Here is a 15,372-nt window from a genome sequence, read left to right as displayed (position 1 = left end):
CGTTTTCACTAGGAGGGTGGTGAAACACTGGTGACTAAACAGTCATCACACCAGCTGACCCACAGAGTCCCATACTGCAGCTTTGTCACATGTAGAGGTCAATTGCCAGAAGAAATCTGCTAACAGCCATCACGCTGGGCAATGGAGGTACCTTTTTCTCTTTATTGGGTCTTATTCCAGGTGATGTGACGTTCAGTGTTACTGCTGAGACCAAGAAGAGTGGTGGGAAGTGTGGGAACAGAACATCTGGGAAGCCGGAGATAGGGTGGAAGGACACCCTGATCAGAACCCTGTTGGTTGAGGTACAGTGGAAAGCTCTGGCTCTGTGTCTGAACATCCCTCCCTCCCATGAAGAGTACAGCAAGTATGCGTGAAAGCAAGTCAGAGTATTTGAAGTGCCCTAAAGCGCACCAGGCTTGTGTCCAGTGTCAGCCAGCTGGGATAGGGCTGGGTGTTCAGTTTACGAATGATGCCCTCTCAACAACATTCTTGATGGCAGTGGCGAGTGTTTAGTGAACATGATGGAGGTCAGAGTGTGTGAGCCAGCCCACCCTGAAACCTCTCCCTACTTGTAACTGCAGTGCTGGAGAGTTTGTCCTGTCTGCTGCATTAGCCAGCCTGGGGTCAGACTGGCTATGCTGATGTAGCCACTTTGTAGGACAGGACTCCTTCTCCATTACCAAAATACCCTGTGCATGCATTCACTATGTTTGCATTCTGCACTTCGGCAGAGCTGAGACTGGGACCAGCATAGGTATTGTCCACAGAATGCAAATCCACCAGAAGAGTTAAAATGAATCTCTCACAGGCCTGTCAGAGCTCTGCTCAGCATTTCCTAGCCAAAAACTACATCTGACTCTATCTAACTAGCAAGCAATGGTATTAATAGGGCATCCAGCACCATGTTCAATCATGCGTCTAGGACAGCTGTCTCCTGGCTGGCAGGAGTATTCCTATCCTGTATGCCCTCTTAACCTGGGACATTCAGGGACTGACTGCCAATAAAACCTTTGCACCCCACTACCCTATATATCAAGCTATATTACTCACAAGTGACAAAGCCCTTACTGAGTTATGTTGGGGGAAGTAAAGAGAGGGGAGGACTGAAGCAGATGGAAGAGAAATACAGTAAGTTTCCCCCACCCCCTTGTGTAATAGGGGGAGGGAGAACGGGAAAGACTCCACAGACCCAGAACCAATTGTCTAGAGCTCCCCTGAAGTTGCAGCCACATCATGGCTGTGTCTGGCCCCTAGAGTCTGGGTATAATACCCTGATTACTTGACAGTATGGATACTGGGATGGCTTTTCATTACTGTCATTGGACCATTTTCTTTTGTGATGTTCATTCTGACATGCTGTATGTGTTTTCCTCTCTCCCCTCCACCGACCAGCCTGAAGGCATTGAAAAGGAGGTGACCCAGAGCTCCCTCATCTGCACAAAGGGTAAGGGCATCTCTCCAAATTCTGTACTTGTTGACTGGGACCAAAGCTCTTTCCCTCAGCACAAATTAATAATTTTGTAATTCCCTGACCTATCCCCCTTTCACTGAGGCACTGTACAGGTGGTACCTAGATGTGTGAGGAAGGATAGTCCAGGAGTTAGAGTGCTAGTCTGGCAGTGGGGTAATGAGGGTTCAATTCCCTGCTGTGCCACTAACCTCCTGTGTGAGCTTTGGCAGGTCACTTAGGGTATGTCTACACTGCATACTAAGCCCAGGCTCTGACTCAGGTTTGGGCCCAAGCCCCCCTTCTGTTCACATGCAAATCAGTCTGACTTGGGTACAGCAAGCACTCATGACCTGGCTCCTAGAACCCTGCTCAGGGGTGGGTCAGAGCCTGCGTCCTGCTGTGACTTGGGTCCATTTGCAGCGTGCAGTGCACAGGTCAAGCTGCAAACCCAGGTCAGAGTAGTGCAGGATGGATGCGTTAGCACAGTGCTGAGACCCAGGTCTGCCAATTGTAATCCCAGGCTTACAACGCAGGGGGGATGTTCTAGCACAGTCCCATGGAACCGAGTTTAGTGTGCAGGGTAGACCTAACAGCACTTTCTAATAGTGCAGGGGGCCATATAGCTACCTAAGATACGTAGTTCACTGGGCCATTTCAGGCGTGTGCTGGCCCCCCTGAAGGCATATTTGATGTCTTCCCCTCAGAGTTTAATGTTTTAGTTTCCTTCTCCCAGTGAGGATGTAAGGTAGGGCTAGGAGTGGGAGAGAGACAGGGGAGCCTTAGATTGGATTTTGCCATGAAACGTGGTCAGTAGCCAAGCTGCTGTGGAGGCTATGGAAGACCACTTGCTAATGGAGGGAGCAGAAAATAGGACACTGACCCACACCAACCCCCCACATCAAGTGTCTTGCCAAGGAGGGTCCTTCAACCTGGGTTCCTGGCCACGACAAGTGTCATCGCAGCCTGTGAGCACTGGCCTTGCCTAGATACGTTGACTTCTGTGGACTGTGGTAACTTACATCAGCTGAGGATTTGCCCTGTTTTGTCTAGCTTTCACTGTATTCATTTTACTTTGTCTCCTTCACTCCAGCCTATTGTTAAGCTCATGGGGGCAACAGCAGCAGTTTCCATCTGCTGTTCCCCATTGTGGGTGTCTTCTGATGTTCATTCATTTTCATTTTTACAAGACGTGCTTAGTTGCTATGATCAAAATTAATCTAATATTGTCCCCACAGATGCTGCAGCCACGGAACAGCTGTCTCTGAAACTGCCTGAAAACCTGGTGGAAGGATCAGCCAGAGCCTTTTGCTCTGTCACTGGTAAATCTATTCAGTTTTGTGTTGAGATTCTTGCATCTCAGGAAAGGCAAACTTCTGAGCAACAAGGCTTCTTCCTGCCTCTTTGAAAGTAAACATCCAGCTTTGCAGTGATAGAAGACACCCTCTTTGCCAGAACCCAGGTTCTGAATGGTGGGGATACTCCTTTCTTTTGGTATAAAGTGTTTATTGGCACTTGTTTGGGTTGACCCAATTCTTTGCCACTCATGCCTAATGCACCCATCCTAAACTCATGCCAATAAAACCTTGGTGCCCCACCATCCTATATCCCAAGCTACATGACTCACAAGTGACAGAGCCCTTACTGAGTTATGCTGGTCCTCCCAAAATCATGCCAATAAACCCATTATGTCACCACACCCCATCATGTGCTCTGTATGTGCCAGACTTTCTAGAAATACTATTTTAGCAATGTTGTAGCAAAGGTTTTTTTTTTTTAAAGCTTTATTAAAATTCTTTTGTATCCCTCTGTGAGTTCAGTTATCCAGGCCACGGAAGGAGAACAAATTGAAATTAATACAATTTTAGAAACCACTAAATATTTCACCCAAATACCATTTGGAACTAAATAATTGCATTGCAGTTAAGGCCTGATATGTTGGGGTGTACCAAGCCTCAGAAACAATTGATGGGTGTCCCATAGAGGAACTAAGAAATCCTTCCCCTGAAGTGTTATGAAGCAGGGTTCCCAAAGTTTTTCATAGTGGGGGTAATATTTTAGTACAGAGACGGCCTCCTGGACACTTTTCCCCCTTACCTGATTCCTGATCGCCGAGATACGCTTCTCCATCTCATGCCCTCCCTGTGGCAGCTACAGCAGTTTCTCACATGGCGAGGTAACACTGGGAAAGTACTTGATGCATTTCAGCTTTCTCTTAATGCATTTTAACAGCTGGAAATAAAGAGAAAATGCTTGTGGCATGTGACCAGCCAGCTCTTTATGGACAATCAGCAAGGGCTGCGGAGACCACAGTTTGGAAACTTGCGCTCTGAAGTGCCCATTTCTAGCGCTGTTGGGTTGGAAGTTCTTAAACCTGCCCAGGGCTCTTTTGCCCAGGCTGTACTGACAACTGTAACTTTCTTGGGATAAGGAAGAAACCTTTCTTGGTGGTGTGTTCTTTTTGTTCTTAAATAAAAACCAGCTGCTTGAAGCTTTGCAGGCATTTGCCGTGTTCAAGATATTTCTGGTGCAGATTATCTGGCAAAGTGCAGGTGTGGCGGGCAAAGGGGCATGAGGTATGGGGGTTTCTTGTTTGGGGTTTTTTGCTGTCTTCTACTTTAGAACAGAACAAATCTGTCCTCCTGTGCTCGGGACTCAAGGATTACTGAGAAAAGCAGTGGTAGAATCTCTGCAGCCAGGGGTTAATTCTAGAATCTCTGCCAGGGTCTTGAGGGGCCCTGACTATTGTACTGATGTTATTGTTCTGTAGTACATATTAACTTTGCAGATTCTGATGTTGGCTCTGAGTGAAACTCACTCCCTATGTCTCTATTCCCAGGTGATATCCTGGGCACAGCCATGCAGAACCTGCAGCAGCTCCTCCAGATGCCCTTTGGCTGCGGGGAGCAGAACATGGTCCTGTTTGCCCCCAACATCTATGTCCTGGATTATTTGAATAAGACGGGGCAGCTGAGTGAGGAGACCAAATCCAAGGCCATTGGATACTTAGTCAGTGGTGAGGGGCCTCTTCTTAACTTGTGACACCCTCCTGCCTCCATTGATAGCATGCACTACAAAGTTACCCTGGTAACTCTACATTTTTCATTTAACTAAGCACACTGAACCATGTAGCTGCCTTGTAATACCCTGCTGACCTGCTTGCTCCTGCAAAACAATTGGTAGTTCTGCTTGAAATTGTAACTAGCATCATCCTGCCTCTTCTATCCCCTCCCCACCCACCTTTTCACCTTGTTTGAGGTTCACTCCTTTTATGTCTTGTCTTCTTGCCCCTTCCACATGGCTGTTTTTTGTTTTCAGTCCTTAGTACGCTCCCCTTGCTCCTTTCCCCCAGGCTTTGATGCCAAGTCAATGTTCTTCTGCTCTCCTCAGTCCCTCAGACTCATCCCCATTTGATTTCTTTAATTGGGGTTCTGGATTTATTTGATGGCAAATTAAAATGGGATTTTGTTGGTGTTAATCAGGGAACATTTCCTCCTCCTTGTGTGTTTTCAGGGTACCAGAAGCAGCTGTCATACAAACACCCGGATGGATCCTACAGTGTCTTTGGGACCAGAGATAAGGAAGGAAACACATGGTGAGAGCTGGGAAGCTGGCTGAGGCCTAGGCTGATAATGAATCCATGAGCTGCAGATGAAAGACACACACTAAATAAATCAATCACACACGTAAAGAGCATGGACTAGAACTTTAGTTCTACAGCTCTAAGTACAGCCATCTCTACCAGTGATGCTAAAGGAGAACTCTCTTAGCTGCTACTGGCAGCAGGTCCCTTTTTCTTCTCTGTAGATTCACCCACTTGAGGTGACATGATCATACACATGCACACAAAGCCAGCATTTTACAGACAGATTAAAGAAAATGTTCTATCCCATCATCTGTCGCTCATTCCCCTCCTGGTCTGTGTGTAGGAGGGGAAGGGACCTGCATTGCGTTTTGACGCTGTAGACTCCAAGTGACTGCTCATATCTGTGTTGTTCTCCTCCCAGGCTCACCGCATTCGTATACAAGTCATTTGCACAAGCCAAGCGCTATATCTTTATTGATGACAGTGTCCAGTCCCAAACTCTGATCTGGCTCTCAAGCAAACAGAAGACAAATGGTTGCTTCCAAAGTGTTGGGAAACTCTTCAACAATGCCTTGAAGGTGACACATTTCTACTCCCTGCCAAACTTCCTGTCCTGCCACTGGGAAAGCACTTTCTTACCACTACCAAATAGCATCCTTAATCCCCAATTCTGTCCCTTCCCCTGGGATAACTCTTCAGACATACACAAGTAATAATGTCAAAATTTAATGGGTTTCATTTTCCAAAGCATATCTCTGGTCTCACAAATCTGTTTTCTTTCCCCTATCTCCCAGCTCCTACACTCTGTCCCATCCACTACAGATGTACAAAGTTGAAGAAGTTCTTTGCTTGCTGGCAGATAGGGGCTCCTCTCCCACATCCTCTAAGGCAAGCAGCTGCCCCTATGAGATGTTGCTAGGCTCGTTCTTCTTCCTTAAGAATTGCTTCCATAGCTGGCTAGGCTCTTCATTGTAAAGAAGAACTCGGCCTGCAATAGAAGCAGAACCAGTCCGATGTGACCAGCAAACACTGGTGATCAGTTTGAGAACTGTTATCCTGAACTCTCTGTCCAGGCATAACCGGGTAATAACACAATATGGGAACCAATTTGGTGTAGTAAGTCAGTGAAACAGTCCAGGGGGAGGAGAAGGTGGTCCCTCCCCCCGGAATGACTAGTTCTGTTGTGTGTTTTATTCAGGGAGGAGTTGACGACGAGCTTTCACTCACAGCCTACATCACCACGGCTTTGCTTGAGGCTGGACACCCCAGCTCGGTAAGGATTCCTTCGCTATGGTTGTCCTGCTGTAATTTGTTTGTCAATTGGCTTGGCCCCAGAATGTGTTACAAATTGCCTGGGTACTGGAAGTGATGACCCACAGGGACATGTCTGCATGGAATGTGTATGCATTCACCGCTGTTAATAAAGAAAAGGGGCTACATACTATCCCCAGTCTTCAAGCAGGAATTCCACTGCACTCAATAGGGTCTAGGGCAGGATATGGCTCAGTGTAACTTCTGATTAAATGAAATGCTAGATGTGCCTACAAACTCGCCAGGCTCTTGTGCTTGTATTATATCTCAGCCTCAAACATGAGTCACTCAGGACCAGGAGAAAGTTCAGGGCAGACCCATGAAACATCTAAATGGGCCTGTTATCTCATGTATCTCTGAATATGTGCAGAGGTGGAATAAGCTCCAGTTCTGATGAATGATACACATGCTGCAACCAGTTAAAAATGTAAAAGTCCATTAAAGTGAGGGTCCCGTTGTGTCTTGCTTTACAGTGGTTGGCATAAGGGAGAGCAGAGGTTGGGCCTTAGACCCTAACATGTCAGACTTCCTGACTTGTATTTTCCATACATTTTTGTAGCAGGTGTTCTGTTTCTGTCTGAGAAGCTTGCTTCCTCCTGGCCTGTATTCTGCCGCAGTGAAGACATGGAGTCAAATTGTGATCTCCATGATGTTGGCGTAACTTCATTTACTTCAGTGTAAATTCAGGACAACACCACCACAGTTGTCAATGGATTGACACTGAAGGCACTCAGACCAGAATCTGACCCAAAATGTTGAGTTTGTCCATTACAATAGAATGTGATATTACCAATGGAAGTTTAATAACTTATTTTAGAGCTAAGAAGAAGCAGTGGGCTGGAAGGGGGACAGAATGAGCTCTCATTTATACTCAAATTTTAACGTCAATAATGAAACCAAAGACACTCCTGTTTTATGATAACAACAAGGAGTCTGGTGGCACCTTAAAGGCTAACAGATTTCTTTGGGCATAAGCTAAATCCTGGGCATAAATCTGTTAGTCTTTAAGATGCCACCAGACTCCTTGTTGTTTTTGTAGATACAGACTAACACGGCTATCCCCCTGATACTTGACTGTTTTATGATGCTTCCCTAGTCTGAAAATCCCTGTTTCAGAGATTTCATGCTGCCCCTCCTGCAGTCCTTTTGGACCTAGAAGGTTCCATGTTCTCTGCAGTGATGGTGGCCAGATAAAGTGAGCCTGGAATGTTCTGGAACAGCGTGCGCGCGCACACGCGTGCACACACGCGCACACACGCGCACACACACACACACACATCTAATTTATTTCTTTATAGCACCCCGTGGTCCGAAATGGCCTGGTTTGCTTGGAGGCTGCATCTGGAGAGGAAATCAGCAAAGTCTACATCCAGGCACTCCTGGCCTATATCTTCTGCCTGGTCGGCAATGAGGGGAAATGTGACTTCTTCTTGAAGGAGCTGGACAAATCAGCTAAGAAAGTTGGTGAGTGTCACCTAGTTTTTCTGGGACATTGGCACTGATGGCAGATGGGCCTACCTAGATGATACTGCCACCTTTAACTGTGTTCAAATCTAGAAACCACGGTAACTATTTGTCATGGAGTTTGACTCATTAGAAATACATAGGGAGATAGGCAGGCCCATAGGTACGCCAGTTGAAATGGGGATGCTGTGAGGATCTGTGGTTTTGTTTTTAACACACAACCCAGATTGGCCCTCCTCTCTTCATATTGAAGGAGCCCTTGACTGTCATGTCCACCTCCCTACCTCAACCAGGCTTCCCAAGCTCCCCTCCTGCATGCACCTGTTTGCACACTAGATGCCCAATATTATGTAATACTTTGACACCAAACTTTTTGGTTATCAACGATGAGAATTTACTGGGCCTGATTCGGACCTCCCTTTCACTGATGCAAATCAAAGGTAGCTGGAAGGAGAGAACTGGGACCAGTGACTCTCTCTCTTGCTTTAGTTCTAGCCTTTCCGCTCAATCTATCTGTCTTATCTTTTTATGTGACTATCCTGTAGAAGGAGTGACAGCTTGTGGCATACAAATATAATTGCAGTCTAATCCCAATATCCCTAAGGCCAGATGGATGAGTAACTGCTCCTGCAGAGTAGTCTGCTGGAATATTGTGTTCAGTTCTGGTCCTCCCTGTCTCAAAAAGGATCTAGCAGAAATACAGGGGGTTCAGAGATAAAAGACAAAACTGACCAGAGGAATGGAATGATTTCCATTAGAAGGCAGATTGAAAAAAAAACAGAGTATTTAAAGCAGAGACAGAAAGAGGAGAAATAAAAGAATGAAATGGAGAAGGTAGATTGTGTGCTTCTGTTCTGACTTTTTCATAATACCTGACTAAGGGAACATTCAATGACATTGAAAGGCAGAAAATTTAAAACTGATAAAAGGAAATGCTTATTAATGGAACACATAATTAGTACATGGAACTCATTGCTACTAGAGCCCATTGAGGCCTAGAACTTATCAGGATTCATAAAAAATCAGAAGCGTATATGGACAATGAGAATATCCACAGTTACATTAGGTAGGATTTAAAAAAATCCCCAACGTTTGAAAGGGATTAAATTGTTATATTTCAGGGTGTAAGAGTACCCATACCTAAGGAGGGTTAGGAAAAAACTTCTTCATGGGTAGATTATTCCATAACTGCCCAATTTGAAATTTTCTTGTACCTTCCTCTGAAGGTGGCTATCTTTGGTCACGGTCAGACAGGGTACTGGATGAGATGGACCACTGGGTGGGTATGGCATAGCAGTTCCTCTGTTCTCCATGACCAGAGCTTCAGTGAAACATCAGGAGATTTAACCAACTATCAGATAATGAATAGTTGAAGTTTGACTGCACAGAGCAATCTCCCTCAGAGTCCCAAAGCCAGCTTCCTTTGACTCCCTGCTCACCTCAGGGAAGGACGATGCTGGGATCAGGAATGGATCTTGCAGGATTTAGCCCCTGGTCCACCAGACCTAGCCTTTGCAGTTCTACCAGTCCTATAGAGAGCCAGGGAGCAGGAACCAAATTTTGCCCTCCTTTACATCTGTAAATCAGGAGTAACTGGATTTATTGGAACTGGCAAAGGGACAGAAAAAGGCAACAAAAATGATGAGGGGTATGGAATAACTTCCATATGAGGAAAGATTAAAGATTGGGACTCTTCAGCTTGGAGAAGAGACCACTGAGGAGAGCTCTGATAGAGAACTATAAAATCATGACTGGTGTGGAGAAAGTGAATAAGGAAGTGTTCTTGTTGTTTACTCCTTCACATAACACAAGAACCAAGGGTCACCCAAAGAAATTAATAGGCAGCAGGTTTAAAAAAAACAGAAGGAAGTATTTATAGACAAAACACAGTCAACCTGTGGAATGTGTTACCAGGGGATGTTGTGGAGGCCAAAAGTATAACGGTACGAAAAAGGAGGAGGAGAGGTTCATTGATGGCTATTAGCCAAGATGGCAAGGACCCAACCCTATACTCTGAGTGTCCCTAAACCTCTGACTGCTAGAAGCTGGGACTGGATGACAGGGGATGATGGATCAGTCAATAGTTGTTCTGCTCTGTTCGTTCCCTCTGAAGCATCTGGCCCTGGACAGTGTCAAAAGACAGGATACTGGGCTAGATGGACCATTGGTCTGACCCAGTATGGCCTTTCTTATGTTCCTATGTTCAGTGGAGTTTCTCTGGAGTTACACCAGTGTACGTAAACAGATCTGGCCAGAGGACTGAGAAATAAACATTTATGCCCCCTACTGGAGTGCACAGCACTGAGTTTGTTCTCCACGGCCCTTTCTGCAGAAAGAAATGCTGGGTCTACACTATACACCACTGCTGGTGTTGCGTAGTGTGTGTGTAGCTGCATATCACAGTGAAAAGAAGGCTGCATCCACGCTGTAGTGTGTAGTTACATGTGTCAGTGAAAGTCTCTCATGGTGGGGTTGGGGAAGTGGGGGGAAGGGGGCGCTGCTCCCTGCAGCCAGATCCATTCACTTATGGTGAGGAAAAGCACCAGCAACAGGTAGCTGGAAGAGCCTTTCTTTGCTGCCTCGCCCCTGCCAGAACCTTTCCCCACTGCCTGTGTCTTTCCCTGAAGTGGGGAAACACTCCAGCAGCAGAGAGGCAGTGGAACACTGCATTGTGGGAGGCACGGCTTGGGCAAGTAGAAAGCCGTGTAGGGTAAGTACGCAGGTACGTACCCATAGCTTTCAAGTGTGTCTGTACTCTGCTCGCGTAACCAGTGCCTCTCTGCCTGCACCGCTATTTATCTCTATGCTAGGGGAGCTAGCCATCTATGTACTCTGCATGCCGCCAAAAGAAGACATACCCAAAGAGACTGGGACTGGATCTTCTGCATGGCAGCACAGACTACTAATTACTAAGCTGCTGTTCTGGTTCTTCACAATCTCCTTTCTGTTCTCAGGCGGCTCAGTGCACTGGGAGCGGGAGGTAAAGCCTCCTGCAGAAACGTTCCCCTCTTTCTATTCCCGTGCCCCCTCTGCTGAGGTTGAGATGACCAGCTATGGGCTGCTGGCAGTGCTCCACAAACCCAAACGAGCTCCAAAGGACCTAACATTCGCCTCCCAGATTGTGAAGTGGATCGTCAGACAGCAGAATTCCAATGGGGGCTTCTCTTCCACTCAGGTACAGCAGCTACTTTCTGCCCTCTAATCTCACACCCAGGAAATCTCAGGCAGCTGCTCACATAAACCAGCTGCATTAGAGATTGAGAGAGAGCCAATGGGACTGTGATTAAAGAGATCCATTGGCCACTTTCTCCCACAGATAGTCCAGGCCCTATTCCAAAAGCTGGAGTAGCAGCTATGAAGGGATGGCAGGCTTCCCCACACCCTGCCAGCTGGTTAGGGGTTTGAGGATCTGTTCCCCTAGCCTCAAGCTCTACGTACATAGTGCTAATGCACTCAAGCTTTTTGCAGTGTGTGTGTGTGTGTGTGTGTGAGGTGAGTAAATGTCACCTGTGGGGGGAGCAGAACGTCAGAATTGTGTTCTGCTGTCCAGATGACAATCTGGTTCTAAATGTGCAAGGGTGAAAGTCACATGGCAGCAACTGAATAGCAACAGGTACAGTTAGATCTTCACATGGGTAGGAGTTCAGAGAATTCCATTCGTCCCTGGTTCTCAGCATATTACTGATGTGTGTATGACTTGCTATCAGACACACCTGGTGCAGTGAAGCGTTCTGGAGGTGTGCCCTAATGCTCTACAGGACTCCGTTTCCAAGACGAACTGGGATGGGTTTGGGCTAGAGGCAGGGGTGAAAGTAAGTCTTGGGACTCACTGATATGGGGCTGGCTGGGGCTGGCTCTGGCCCCTGGAAGGGGCGGGGCCTCCGGCGGAAGGGACGGGGCTGGGGGAGGTCAGAGCCAGCCCCGGCCCACCCTATACCGGCAAGTGCCTCCTTCCTCCTCCCCGGGGTAACAGCAGCAGCCGGGGCCTCTGGCAGCGGTTTAAAGGGTCCAGGGCGGTAGCGGCAACTGGAGGCCTGGGCCCTTTAAATCGTCCCCGGAGCACCACTGCCGCTTCCCCAGGGCTCTGGCAGCAGGGCTCCGGGGACGGGGCTCCGGCCTCCACTACTGCCCCAGGCCCTTTAAATTGCTGCCAGAGCCGCGCTGCCAGAGCCCTGGGGAAGCAGCGGCAGGGCTCCGGGGACGATTTAAAGGGCCCAGGGCTCAGCCACTGCCCCAGGCCCTTTAAATCGCCGCCCCAGCCTCGCCGCCACTACCCCAGGGCTCTGGCAGCGCGGCTCTGGCAGCAATTTAAAGGGCCAGGGGCTCCAGCTGCTGCTGGGAGCTGCAGGCCCTTTAAATTGCACCTGGGGAAGCCAATCCACCCCGGTACAGCGCACCGGCTCTTGCTGGTACACCCTACCGGGGCGTACCAGCTTACTTTCACCTCTGGCTAGAGGTCATCTGCACTGAAATCTTCTGAGCTGTGAAATGACTGTGGTCTGTATTGAAACCATGTGTTTAATAACCCAATGCAGTATCCCAACACAGTGTGTCTGTACTTCACAATTATTCTACACTTTTTCAGGACACGGTTATTGCTCTTCAAGCACTGGCTGATTACGGTGCAGCAACCTACTCTGAGATTGGCCAAAACACAGTTAAAATCAGCTCCAGCAAGCCTTTTGAGAAGGTCTTTGAGGTGAACAGCCAGAACAGGCTACTGTTGCAGCAGAGTTCCCTGCCTGATGTCCCGGGGAATTATACCCTGGAAGTGAATGGCAATGGATGTGTCTTTGTGCAGGTAAGTGCTCACCCTACCCTTTAGTGTGTGGCTTCTTCAGCACATAATACAGCCTTTCTTCTTTTGTGTCCGTCTCTGCTGTCCAGTGTGTGTCTCTCTCTTTCTCCCCTCCCCCACCTCTCCAGTTGTTTCTTTTCTTAAGACTCTTTTTGGACAAATATATCAACTTCTTAAAGTCCAGTTCAGAAAGAAAGAAAGAATTGGCCCTTGGTGTTTTTTTTTTCTCTGTATCACACATGATTAGTTTTTTCTCGGGTGATGACTAGTAACTGGAGATGTGTCAGACGCAAACATCCTCCTCTTTATTTGTAAAACTTGAGTTCCAGTTGAAGGAGTATGGTTTGTCTATCTGTCAGTCATAGGGCTTTATACTGCTGCCCGTCTTTGTAGTATCCAACTGCTTCCATGTCAAATCAATAGCAATCTTCCTATCTGGGGTAAAAATCTGCCTGGAATATTTTAGTTTGAGTGGTTGGATAGGTAAACGTGTTAGGTATTTTCAGGGATTTTTTTTTTTGTTTGTAGGCATTTGTTTGGTAGATGAGGGCTATCCGTGTTGAGAGTGTCACTGTTGCTATAGTGGAAAGATTTCTTTTTTTCAAAGAGGAAGGTTTTTCAGGATTTCCTAAAGATGGTCAGGCTCTAGATTCACCTGATCTCCTCTGGCAGTTTATCCCAGAGCCAGTTCCCTTTGACTGACCATGTCTTGTCCCCAGCTCTCACATCCTTCACTCCGGGCTTTTCTGATTTGCATCCTCCCAGAGGAGCCCATCTCCCCAGCAGAAAACACATTAGAATTCAGTCCTTAAGCTGTGGTCTTCAGACTGCAACACAGGAATGGGAGGCAGAAGAGCTGGGTCCTCTTCCTGTCTCTTCCACTGACTCACAGAGTGACCTTGAGTAAATCACTGCAACAAGGATCATCCACAGGAAAAGCTCTAATGAAGCAGTGCAGCATTAAATGGGTGGGAAAAATGCCATATGATGCAGCCAGACCTGGGAGCACAAGCATTATGAGGTCAAAACCCAAAGAGCTGCTACAGTTTATAATGGCTAACTCTGAGAGGCCAAAACTCTCTGCACCTCTCTTTAGAAACATTTCATCCATTAAAATAGCAGCTGCCAAGAGGTTAACAACAGAAGCATTTTGGAATAGTACTGCCCCTTTTGTTCCTGCTGAGTGGCTGCACCTTGAATCTTAACCCATATAATGTGCTAGTCATGGTGAAAGGATCCTCCTAGACAAACGTCAGACTAAAGGTGAACAAACTTTGCCATCTCCAGACAACACAATCAATGAGAGAAAGGATGATGATGTGATTAATGCACTGGACTCGGGGGATTTGGGTTGAATTCCTGGCTTTGGCAAAGCTGTCATGTGACTTTGGGCAAGTCACTTAATTTCTATGTGCCTCAGTTCCCACCTGTAAAATGGGTATTATTACAGCCTGGTGCAGTACCCTGTATAGTCATCAGTCTGTTGTGCGTGGGCCCAAGCCAAGCCAATTGGATCTGGGTAGAGTCTAGTCACTGTTTCTAGCTGTGAGACTCCGCAGCACATTCAGAAGCTCAGATCTGTTGGGACATGGGGTGCTGCCGTCCAGCTGTCCTAGATTCTGAAACCTCTCCCGCCTCCCAAGTGCTTACTTGTACTCCGTCAGAGTCCCAGCTAGGCTGAGGCTCTCTGGGCTTCTACTGGGTCTCTGGCAGGAAAGTAAGGAACACAGGCTTAGCAAAGATGTTACTTAACCGTCGTGGCTTTACTTTTAGAGCATTCAAGAGTTACAGATCTTTGAAAATAACAGAAGCCCTGAGATGCACTGTCCCTAGTCGGATCTCATCCCTGGTTTGTCAGAGTTTCAGGCTAAGCAGAGTCTCTCCTGCCCTCTCTTTCAAGCCCTTCTTACATGTTGCAGTGGATGGGCCCCTACACAGAGCAGAATCTTTCTCTTAAATAGGGCCATGACTCTGAGCCATACGCTCTAACTGAGATGCTCCAGATTCCCCAGTCATGCTTGCCCCCTACCCTTCTACGTCCAGCATAGAGAAACCATTGTTCCATGGGGTTGGACCAATAGTTCAGTCATTCAGGATCAGTAGCCCCAGATGACTCTCAGCAATGGTCCTTCAGCAAGGAGCTGGGGCAGCTGTCTGGAATGCAGTACAACAGGCTACCCTTGCACAAGTCCGGACTAGTGTTCAACACATAGTGTACAATAGAATTCATAATCGGATCCAGACCTATCCTACTCTTCACAGAATTTATAAGATGCAGATACATTGGTGATGAACCCTATAGGTCCCTAGGCAGGTAAAAAAGCTAATGGGGATTGACATGTTTTTTTTCCCCACACTTCTGACTGGCCACTTGGTGGCACACTTATTCCTTACATTGTTCAGTTGTGGGGAAGGGAAGGTTTTTAATGTTATTGATGGAGAGCTTGGAGAGTTGGTGCATTCAGTCAGGATTTCTCCAGTCCATGGAGCAAAAAAAGGGTTGTTAGGCAACACAACAGGTGGGTCAATAGCTCAAATTGATTTCTAATTTTCATGACCATTTTTCATCTGTTCCAGACAACACTGAGATACAACATCCTTCTTCCCAAGAAGACTTCTGGGTTCTCTCTCTCAGTGCAGACGGCAAATGCTTCCTGTGCAGACAGTTTCCGGGCAAAGTTTGACATCGTCCTCTCAACCAGGTAACCTCCTTTCAGTTGCCTGGATGACAAGAACTGGCTGGTTAAGAAGCGATGGCTTTTGAAA

The 15,372-nt window shown here is 47.1% G+C and overlaps 1 protein-coding gene across 1 annotated transcript in view; it reads left to right on the top strand.

Annotated features, from left to right (window-relative positions):
- Window positions 1-15,372, top strand: part of LOC311522357 (ovostatin-like) — a gene marked incomplete at its 5' end in the record, with an annotated part of 57,092 nt that overhangs the window by 37,365 nt on the left and 4,355 nt on the right. Inside the window, 11 exons of the mRNA XM_084631606.1 lie at window positions 181-302; window positions 1,393-1,444; window positions 2,686-2,769; window positions 4,287-4,463; window positions 4,961-5,042; window positions 5,455-5,611; window positions 6,232-6,306; window positions 7,643-7,808; window positions 10,763-10,983; window positions 12,394-12,609; window positions 15,184-15,308. Coding sequence (XP_084487732.1) covers window positions 181-302; window positions 1,393-1,444; window positions 2,686-2,769; window positions 4,287-4,463; window positions 4,961-5,042; window positions 5,455-5,611; window positions 6,232-6,306; window positions 7,643-7,808; window positions 10,763-10,983; window positions 12,394-12,609; window positions 15,184-15,308 — 1,477 coding nt within the window. The remainder of the gene's footprint in view (window positions 1-180; window positions 303-1,392; window positions 1,445-2,685; window positions 2,770-4,286; window positions 4,464-4,960; window positions 5,043-5,454; window positions 5,612-6,231; window positions 6,307-7,642; window positions 7,809-10,762; window positions 10,984-12,393; window positions 12,610-15,183; window positions 15,309-15,372) is intronic.

The sequence above is a fragment of the Lepidochelys olivacea genome (assembly GCF_965140295.1).
Source record: "Lepidochelys olivacea isolate rLepOli2 genome assembly, chromosome: 1".
In the NCBI taxonomy this organism is placed as follows: domain Eukaryota; kingdom Metazoa; phylum Chordata; order Testudines; family Cheloniidae; genus Lepidochelys; species Lepidochelys olivacea.
The sequence above is the reverse complement of the archived record's forward strand: the minus strand, read 5'-3'. Positions and strand labels throughout refer to the sequence as shown.